The sequence below is a fragment of the Dufourea novaeangliae genome, unplaced genomic scaffold (assembly GCF_001272555.1).
Source record: "Dufourea novaeangliae isolate 0120121106 unplaced genomic scaffold, ASM127255v1 scaffold115, whole genome shotgun sequence".
Taxonomy (NCBI): Eukaryota; Metazoa; Arthropoda; class Insecta; order Hymenoptera; family Halictidae; genus Dufourea; species Dufourea novaeangliae.
In genome coordinates this window covers 1,442,250-1,452,237 of record NW_015373998.1, presented here as the reverse complement: position 1 = coordinate 1,452,237, position 9,988 = coordinate 1,442,250, and the positions used below count along the sequence as shown (strand labels likewise).

At 31.7% G+C, this 9,988-nt stretch overlaps 2 protein-coding genes across 2 annotated transcripts; one reads left to right on the top strand and one right to left on the bottom strand.

The window, feature by feature from the left end:
* Positions 1 to 1,969: 1,969 nt before the first annotated feature.
* On the top strand, positions 1,970 to 3,713 carry LOC107188118 (Golgi phosphoprotein 3 homolog sauron). Its single transcript, XM_015576366.1, has 4 exons — positions 1,970 to 2,525; positions 2,632 to 2,878; positions 2,965 to 3,140; positions 3,315 to 3,713. The coding sequence occupies exons 1-4, from the start codon at positions 2,280 to 2,282 to the stop codon at positions 3,561 to 3,563; spliced, it is 918 nt and encodes a 305-aa protein (XP_015431852.1). The 5' UTR covers positions 1,970 to 2,279; the 3' UTR covers positions 3,564 to 3,713.
* Positions 3,714 to 7,088: 3,375 nt separating this feature from the next.
* On the bottom strand, positions 7,089 to 9,279 carry LOC107188117 (protein-glutamate O-methyltransferase-like). The gene is made up of 7 exons (XM_015576364.1): positions 9,190 to 9,279; positions 8,925 to 9,107; positions 8,630 to 8,735; positions 8,297 to 8,544; positions 8,052 to 8,237; positions 7,583 to 7,985; positions 7,089 to 7,511 (listed from the first exon to the last, which is right to left on the bottom strand). Exons 2-7 carry the CDS (start codon positions 9,011 to 9,013, stop codon positions 7,152 to 7,154), a joined length of 1,392 nt encoding a protein of 463 aa, XP_015431850.1. The 5' UTR covers positions 9,014 to 9,107; positions 9,190 to 9,279; the 3' UTR covers positions 7,089 to 7,151.
* Between the last annotated feature and the right edge of the window lie 709 nt (positions 9,280 to 9,988).

Here is a 9,988-nt window from a genome sequence, read left to right as displayed (position 1 = left end):
GGCACTTCTCGCCAGTGCAGCAGGAGCCGATATATCGGCCTCCGGCACTAAAAGGGTTAAGTATAGCCCCAAAATTTGCTAGTGTACCTTCCAATAATTGTTTTACTTGTTAAGAAGCTTGTTATGCTTTGGTATGCTTATTGTAGTATAATGGAAATAGTAACTTATTGTTTTTCAATATTATTTGTATATTCAGATTTGAAAATTTTTTATTTCATGATACATCGTGTCAATGACCAGACACTTACCCTGTCATGCATACGTAGATTCTCAAGAATTAGCCAGTAATACAAACATGACAAGTAAAATTTAATATCATAGTTATCGATACCCATATAACAATTATATTAATTTTAAGAGTAATTACCGTTGATCACTTGTACTGTAAAATAATGTTGAAAAATAAAATCAAATACTTTGTGAGCGATATCTGCTAATAGATAATGCAAAAAAATCTTGTTATTTTTGCAGCTTATGTACATATTTTACCTCTGCAGTCGTTCATCAAATTAAAATAGTGATAATGCTAGTGCTGAAATGCTGGCAAATATCTGACTGAAGTATGGAGGAAGACTCTGTTCAAATATTTCTTATACCATAAAACTGATACCCCGTGTTGGCGAAGCTATTATCGCGTAGCAGCGTTATCGGCGACATCGGATAACTATGGTTTCCACCATGTACCGTGGTTTAAAGAAACTCAGGCCCGATAAAACTGGTGATGTACTACGGCGTCTCTTTGGAAACCGGCGAGAACGTGATTGTAAAACAACGTTAGATTGTAATTTATAATTACGTCGGGCGAAACACGTAAGTTTCTCGATTCGAACGTTGGAGTTTTGCATCGCGGTGAATTCTTTCTCTCCGCGATGCAATTAACCGCAGGAGACGCAAATGTTATGATCAGATAATACGGGCACGGTTGTTACATTTGATTACAATATGAAAAGATATTCATCTGTTCGGGGTTACATCATCCCGTTATTCGGCAAATGTAGGAGCCGGGGTTTGGTCTCTTTGTTGCATTTTGTTGAATACCAACAAGCCTATTACAACGAAAGCTCATTGTACAAATTTATTATATATGTGTCATATATATGTCGATTGAGAAACATACAGTATCGTTAAAAATAAAATGTCATTTTGTGTTAGACTACCCATTCGAATGTAAATAATATATTGAAAGACCATGTTACTTCGTCGTAAAAGTTCGTTCTTTTTTTTAAACTTTGTGCGATTATTGTCTTGAAAATATACTAATAGACCAGAGAAGCGAAAATGTATTGGAGTCTTTTTAAGGTAGTAAGATATAATTAATACTTCGTTTCTTACACATTTTAAGCTATAATAAGAGATGTTTTACTTTAAGTAGTTCCGAACGATATCGATTGGTAATTGGGATACACCGAAGGTATTATTAATGCTTCCTTATCTATTTCAATTTATCGTTAGATCTATTTATTAATTTTCAATTAACGGTACGTTTAACATTTTCATTTCAGTTTCCTTACAGAGACTAATTTTATTTGAAAATTTGTGGACACTGTAATATGAACACAAGAATACTCAAATTCGGTTCGATCTATAATCTATAAAATATATAACTTTTTTTTTGTTGTTTAAAACAATCTTTAAAAATAAATGGAAAATATGCGAAATGATTAGAGTATTGGAATTAATTATCAGCCCTATTAAAACGTACAGAGTAGACGTTTTAACACGATTATTTTTTAAACGTGATGATAAGTCCCGCGTAATGTTAGCGTAAGTCCGCGTGGTTATTGTAGGAATAACTTACCGACGGTGCAGCACAGAACTATATTACTGAATCGAGCGGGCATTCTAAGCAGATTCAACGCATGGTTCGCGAATCGCATTTCAGACTCGAGAATCGTCGAGAGGTCCTCGATTGAACTTCGATAGCATTAGAAAACATTAGCGCCGGAGTAAATGTATCGCCGAAACAACGAACTACGTGGAAAACGATAGTGTTACGCACAACGTATTGGGAGCTTTTCTTGATCGTACGTAGCACGAGGGCGATAAAAGTGGGCAATACTTGTGAAACAAAATAACGACGTCCGCTGGGACTGGCCATCTTGGAAAGATATGTCGTATCGGTCAAAACGTCAACAATATAGTGTGTATTGTTCGATACATGCCGCCAGCTTGCTTTAACTGCGGTTGACTACACGCCAAATCAACGGGAGTGAAGGCGACACGGTGGCGTATCTGACACGCGGACGTAATCGCAAAAGAAGCTACAGCTTCACCGAATAATGAATCGCTCTGACGGATTGGTACAACGACGACGTGTGGTTAACAGTAGTAGTGGCAGTAATCTAGGCCAGGATGGCTCGAACGATGTCGGCCACAACGACAAACTGTCTGGCCACGGGATGGACACAGACAGTTCCACGCAGAAAGATCTTAATTCGAATCCCACGATCGACGACGATTCCGATAAAGAGACACGATTGACACTCATGGAGGAAGTTCTCTTGCTCGGTCTGAAGGACAAGGAGGTTTGTTGACATTATTGTCCTATGCTGGATTCCTCCTTTGATGTCACACCTTGTACGATAGGCGAATGGCTCATATCTGACTCTGGAACTGTCCAATCTTTTACAGGGTTATACTTCATTTTGGAATGATTGTATAAGTTCTGGATTACGTGGTTGTATTTTGGCAGAACTTGGATTTCGTGGTCGAGTGGAGTTAGAAAAGGCTGGTATGCGTAAGAAAGGATTATTGGTGAGGAAATTACTATTGAAGAATGATGCACCAACGGGTGATGTTTTGTTAGATGAAGCCCTTAAACATTTAAAGGAAACTGATCCACCTGAAACTGTTCCTAGTTGGATTGAGTATCTTAGTGGTGGGTTTATATAATTATGATGTTACATATAAGTGTATAGTTGATGAGTTAGAACAGATTTTCAATGTTGCTTTAAATCTATTTAGGAGAAACATGGAATCCACTCAAGTTAAGATACCAGTTGAAAAATGTTAGAGAAAGATTAGCCAAGAATCTTGTAGAAAAGGGAGTTTTAACAACAGAGAAACAGAATTTCTTACTCTTTGATATGACAACTCATCCTCTTACCGATAACCTTGCCAAAAGTCGTCTTGTAAAAAAGGTATGCAACTTCTGTATTATCATATTATGTTTTCTACTTATTCATAGTATTCTGACCCATAAAAATGATATCTTATCTTGTATATAAATGTGGGTGTAATATGATTAGATTATTTATGTTCCTGTGGGTTTGGAGATCTTTAATGCATTGTGTTATGTTTTTTATATTTTATAGATTCAAGAAGCTGTTTTAAGTCGTTGGGTCAATGATGCTGGCCGCATGGACAGGCGGACATTAGCTTTAGTAATTTTAGCCCATGCAGCTGATGTGTTAGAAAATGCATTTGCACCACTTTCTGATGATGATTATGAAGTAGCAATGCGACGGGTACGGACATTACTAGACCTTGACTTTGAAGCAGAAGCTGCTAAACCTAATGCCAATCCAGTTCTTTGGGCTGTATTTGCTGCATTCACTAAGTAACAGGTCTTCTACAAACTACAACTGTATAAAGCAAACATTGGGTACTAGCGTGAATACTTGAGACTATCAATTTTTGCATGAATTTTAGTTGCAATCACAAATGAATAGCTACAATCATTATTAATGATCATACGATTCAGACCAAATATCTTGAACCCAACTGTGTAAAGCAGACTTAGAATATTAGTCATTTTCATTATTGTTATTTAATACATTTGATAGCTGAATTATGAATGTTCATATTTAAATATTACAAAAAAATAACAAAATTTAAAGTGTGAATGAGTACTTTGTGTGTGGGATAGTGCCATGTCAGTTAAAGAATGAACAATTGCACTCTGCTGAGTTCTGTCCTTATCTTCTCAGTATTTATTGTGTCTGCACATGGACTGCAAATATGTTTGTAGATTGCTAGTTGTCTAAATATTGAAGCGATGAAAGTAATTCTTTGCACAGTTGCGACAGTGACGACGAATTTCTACTATTTCTTTAAATGTCCTCTTTATACAAAACTGAATTACAATAGGTTTACTTCCAAAATTACTTTTTATGAAAACGTTACATTATAGCTTCACTAGGTGGCAGTAAAGTACTCAAACGTTAAAAACATAATTTAAAAAGATCGTTATGTCAGACGTTTAAATCTTTTTCGATATATCGTAAACATCGATAACCAAATGTATCGTGAAAATATTTTCATATAGCAGACAAATATCGAAGTTGATAAGTTCTTTTGAAATATTTGCAAGTTGTAGATACGTTTTTAATGCTTTTTGTTATTAACTTATCATGTACATTATGAACATTGTATGATGTGATATGTAAGTAGAAAAATGCAACCTGGGGATTTGACTAAAATAGTAAATCACTCTGTGAGGAGAAGACAGACGCCATTAAATGCGGACTTGGATTTTTTAAGAAGTACTGTTTTTCTTTACGCATAATGGAAAAATGTAAGTAAATGTCAATAATATGTATCATTTTTCTTTGAAAAATTTTTAAGTACATATAGAGTAATCAAGAAATATTTTACCTTGTTTTTCAATTTTACAGTCGTGTAAATCAATGTGACCGTTTTTAAACACATTCTTTTACATAACATTTTCTAATGAGATTCGAACTGTAATAATCTAATATGCATAATTTTGAGTACAAAATACATTATACTCGTAAAACAAAATTGTCATTCTCGCGATTACTAATCGGTTCTGGAATTTATGTATATCATAAGTAATATTCTCGTAGATATATTTATTTAACTGTCGCATTTTTGAGTATTTAATTCAAAAATTATATTTGTGATAGATGCTCATCTTCATGGTAGAAGGTTTATTCTTGATTTTACAGCTATATAACTCGATCCTATTGATTTCAATGTGAATTTTGTATAATCTTCTCTTATATCAATAACAGTTTGTATATTCATATGATTTATCACATCCAAATACGAAAAATGAGGATGTCTATACATGTTTGTATTGTTTATTAATAGTACAGCAATTGAAAAGTATACATATATTTTAAAATGAGAATTTTTACCGTTAATTTAACCTACTAGCATAGTCTTTCCTAATTTGAAATAACATTTAATCTTAAATATCTTTATGTGGTTACATGTATTATGGGACATCGTATATCTAATAGAATTTTTATGTCCACTAACATGAAGATATTTTATGTAATGTATTCATAATGTTGAGGGAATTTATACATAAGTTTGTACAATATATAAAATTATTTCTTGTTTTTAAGTAATTGTGTATCAGAAAATGATAAATTTATTTTTGTCTATATATATATATATATATATGTGTATGTATATATATATAATGTATATATAATATATATATAATATATATATAATATATATATAATACATATATATATAACTTAAAAATAATAAACAAAAATTAAAGAAGTAGGTATTGTAAAATCCCTTATTATTGCTGCCTTAGTATTATAGTTATTGTTATTTCTTTGTACTTGTATCGACAGTAATGAAATACTATTACACATACTACATCTAAAGTAATATAAAATATACCAGAAGCGGTTTAGAAAGTATCAGTTATTGTTACATTTCTTGTATTATGACAAATAGTTAATAAACACAATAATTTTATACTTGCACTTATTGAAAAGTTTGCTTTTAAAAATCGTAACATTATGAAGTTGTCCTGGGAAACAGCTTGCTGGACAAGCATATTCGAGCAATATTATATTAACATTTTTAGTATTTGATATAATTATGCTACCAACAGCAGACAATGGTTTCGTGGATATAAAATTTCACGTATGAAAAGTATGTACTGATGCATATATACCGATTTAAATAATTTTCGGGATTTCACGAGATCTACTGCCACTTGGTAGGATTCTTCAAAATTCTCTTTAACTTTAGGAAAAGTACTAAATATAAATTATATATAATTAATTGAGAAAATGTTATATTTTAAATTACTCAATATTTTCATTTTTTTTTTCTTGATTTCTCAATTTGTGAAAACGTGATTTTAATTATAAACTCAAAAAGTGATGAATACGTTAAAATAAAAAAATCACAGCTCATTAAATTTCAAAAGTTACAAGTTTTAATAGTTACTTGAGTTATTTAAAAGACTTGTGATACTTCAGTGTAATTGAAGACCTAAGTTCTATACAGATGATCATATGTTTGATGGAAGTTTGTTTAAACCAGTTAAGAAAAAAAATTAATGTTCTATTCAGTTGTATCATCTATGTAGTATCATAAGCACATTGATGTTTAATAAAAATCAATTTTTTAAAATATATACATCTAATATTTTTTTCTGTATTTGTCATTACTTGATATGAATAAATATTACGAACTCATACACAAGAAAAACAAAGTGATCACATACCACTTAGGTATTTCCAAAAGCACAATATGAAAATTTTAGTAAAGGAAGGTACAACATAGACTAACAACAGAGAAGAATATTACACATCCATTATTTGATACAAATTGTAAATAATAACGCAATGTATTTACTTATGCTATTAAATACTAATACTTATTTTTATTATATGTGAAACAAACAATACTGAAAACAATATGTTTTCTCTCTGTAGAATTTGTAAAATTTTATTTTTCTTATACAACTCTATACAGTATTGTATGTACAGTTGAATCATTAATTTCAAAGATATAGTTAACAGTATGAAAACCTTATAGTTTATAAAGATGCAATATCACACATATAATTTAAATATAGAAAATTCGTATTTATACATATGTGTAAGAAGTATTCAAAAACAATGTTATTGAAATAATTAATATAATGTAGCTTCTTGTAATTTCTTTCTAAATTTATAAAACAGTTGAAAAATTGAAATGTTTCAGGTACCCACTGAATGTTGATGTACAAAGTATTTTAATAATTAAAGTATAAAGGTGTCTTGTAAAACTGTATTTACTAGGCTATATATGTACAGTTAATTATATACACTGGACACATAATAGCTGAAACACAGCACAAGATCAAATAGTACACATATACAAAATATGTGCAATACCATAAGAATGTATTTATATTACAATATGTTCGTTTTTTAATTTTCACTACTTTAACAAGTTCTATCAGAACATTGACAAGTTCCAGCAATAGTTGTTTGAATGAGTCCATATTGTCCTGTAAACATCCAACTTTCATCTTTTTTAAATAATTCATCTGATATACCCGATTGTAAACCAACACAGACATCTGATTTCACTGTCCTTAAACTAAGTACATGTGATGGTTGAAATCCTCTTAATGCTTGAGTAAATGCTGTTGTATATTCCCAATTTATGTCACCTACTAACTTCCTATAATTTAAGTCACCTTTAAATATGATTAGTTTAGCTTCTGATAATTTTGCATACAACACTTCATCATGTTTTTTCATTTCTGCAAAATCATATGGCCCTGTCCAATAGGATTCTTCCTAAATACAAAATCCATTTAATAGTAAATATTATATTGTACTTCAATTATGCATAATAGAATGTGTCATACCTCAATAGTCCATACATTATTCTTCAAATAATTGTTTGCCAGTTTAGCTAATTTTTGTAAATCTTTACTTGACGAATTGTTCATGTAGTCTAGAGTCCAATGAAAGTCCTTTTTCATTGTATCACTCACATACCACGGATACTGTTTTACATAAAACCTTATTCTTCCAGCAAGTTTGTTAGTAATCAAAAACACTCCTAAACATAAGTCAGTAAAAAATTCATATCCTGCATTATCAAGTACCATGTCTATAATGTCTGAATTATTAGTTTCGTTTTTCCTTAATAAATTCCAAATACATTCTGAGTTATTAACAAGAATGTCCGTTTGTACTGATTTTAGAATTTCTATGGGATTACTGCTCTGACTAACTTCTGTTCCAGCACTGAGCGATAAATCACATCTATAAAGAATACACATTGGTAAACTCAACAAAAATGTGCAAAGAAATATGTAAAATCAAACATACTTGTTGCCCCAAAGATTTAGTTGGAGGAATTTAAAAAGTTCTTCTCTCATTTCAACTATGGACAAAGGCTCTATTCTTTCTGTGAACTTCATTGTATAAGTGCAAAGAGCTATTATACTAATTAATGAGTTAGTAAATGCACTCTCCTTTTGTTGTTCAAAAGGATCATAGTTACACAGGTATCTCCTGAAAATAAATTCATTCTATACTCTTACATACAATTATTATAAACATTTTTAACATACATGAGAGCTAATTCTTGTGCAAGAACCCGATACATGTAACATTCACAGTATAACCAGATAGTGTTAAACCATGTTGGTGTATTGCCTTCTATCTCAGTCCTTGCCATTAAATATTTATTCCATTCATTAGCATCATTATTTGTTGTATTAGGTATCAATCTCATAGGCTTTAAGGTTTTATTAGTAACTATTTCATTCTTTAATTTACTAATAAATCCTACAATTTGTTTAATTTCTTCTGCTGCATTCTGAATAAATATATAGATATTTTCCATCATTAGATTCTAAACATATCTTTAGCCAAAGAGGTTCATCTCAACTTGTATACTATACCTCTCCATATATATGTGTAATATTTTCCTTATTACGACTTAAAGTGTCAATTATTTTAGTCAAAATTACAGGTAATCTGTCCTTGATTGTTATATAAGCAAAACTCCTACAATGAACATTAATAATTATATACAATTTTTATACTAAGGTAACAATTAATTAAATTTTAAATACAATGGATCTTACAAGGTAATATACCAAAATTAATACCATCTATATTATTGTCATAAATGTGTAATTTGATGTTTTCAGTTCATGCTTCTAGGTTAAATAATATTAAATAAAACTTATTTACCGTTTATAAATGCCTGCCAGACGGACACCAAAAGGTGTCTGTGTATCCTGTAAATCAAGGATATCTATCGAACCTGATCTCTGAGACATGTCTTTGTGTTTGAAATCACTGTACTGCACTGTACCACCTACTTAGACAATACAACAGACCACGATCAGCTGTGCTGTGCGCAGAGCGAGAAAACTGAAATGGATAGGGAATAATAATGTCGCATATTGCCTTTCGGTTTCATCTTACATAACAGAATGGGGATTTTGCTATTTACCGCGTGATTCTAGTTCCTGTTGTCCTTTGATAGTCGTGTCGTTTTTTTTTTTTTTTTTTGAAAATTCACGGATGCGAGATTATACGAGCAGACGATGAATGGGCATTCCTAGCATATGATAGTAACCACGTGCGATGCGCGCGCGCATGCTGCGCATCAATACTATATTGTGACTTTTGGTAAGTTTTTACTATGCTTCGGCGAGTTGAATGTTGAATGTGCGTAATAACAATAATAACAATATTGATACGTAACATGTAGACGGTTTAATAATACGACTCGTTGCTCATTTATATCATATCTTCAATAATACCGCACGTTCTATGGAGACATAATGATTTATTTTGTACACGATAAGGGGATACTTGGGGACAGACTATTCAAACTTTATGTATGTATAAAATTATTGTACATGTACAATATGTGGTGTATAACAAGAAATATATGAAAATATTTTCACGTTTTTATCACAATTGCAAGAAATTTTGATAAATTTCTAAAATAAGTAACCATTTCTTTAAAGTTTATCAAGATGTGAAGGGAAAAAGTTCTTTTACCAAAACTTTCACGAATTTTCAAAGCAAGTAAGGGAGAGAGCGAGAGCGATAGAGCGAGCCGCAGTATCGGTGCTCTCCGTCGGTGTCGACGCGTGCTGAGGAATTTCAGTGGTCTATGAGGGGAGGTGTGCGAGCGAGAGAGTACGGTAGAGCGTGCCGCGGTATCGGTGCTCTCCGTCGGTCCAACGCACTAGTGACGTTGCGTCACACAGTTTATTGACCTAGCCGTGTACGCCGTGTAC

Coding starts and splice junctions, on each gene's coding strand:
- LOC107188118 (XM_015576366.1), top strand. CDS start 2,280: ATGAATCGCTCTGACGGATTGGTACAACGACGACGTGTGGTTAACAGT. Junction 2,526..2,631: donor TCGGTCTGAAGGACAAGGAG/GTTTGTTGACAT, acceptor AATCTTTTACAG/GGTTATACTTCATTTTGGAA. Junction 2,879..2,964: donor TTGGATTGAGTATCTTAGTG/GTGGGTTTATAT, acceptor AAATCTATTTAG/GAGAAACATGGAATCCACTC.
- LOC107188117 (XM_015576364.1), bottom strand. CDS start 9,013: ATGTCTCAGAGATCAGGTTCGATAGATATCCTTGATTTACAGGATACA. Junction 8,238..8,296: donor GCACAAGAATTAGCTCTCAT/GTATGTTAAAAA, acceptor ATTTATTTTCAG/GAGATACCTGTGTAACTATG. Junction 7,986..8,051: donor CTAAATCTTTGGGGCAACAA/GTATGTTTGATT, acceptor TATTCTTTATAG/ATGTGATTTATCGCTCAGTG.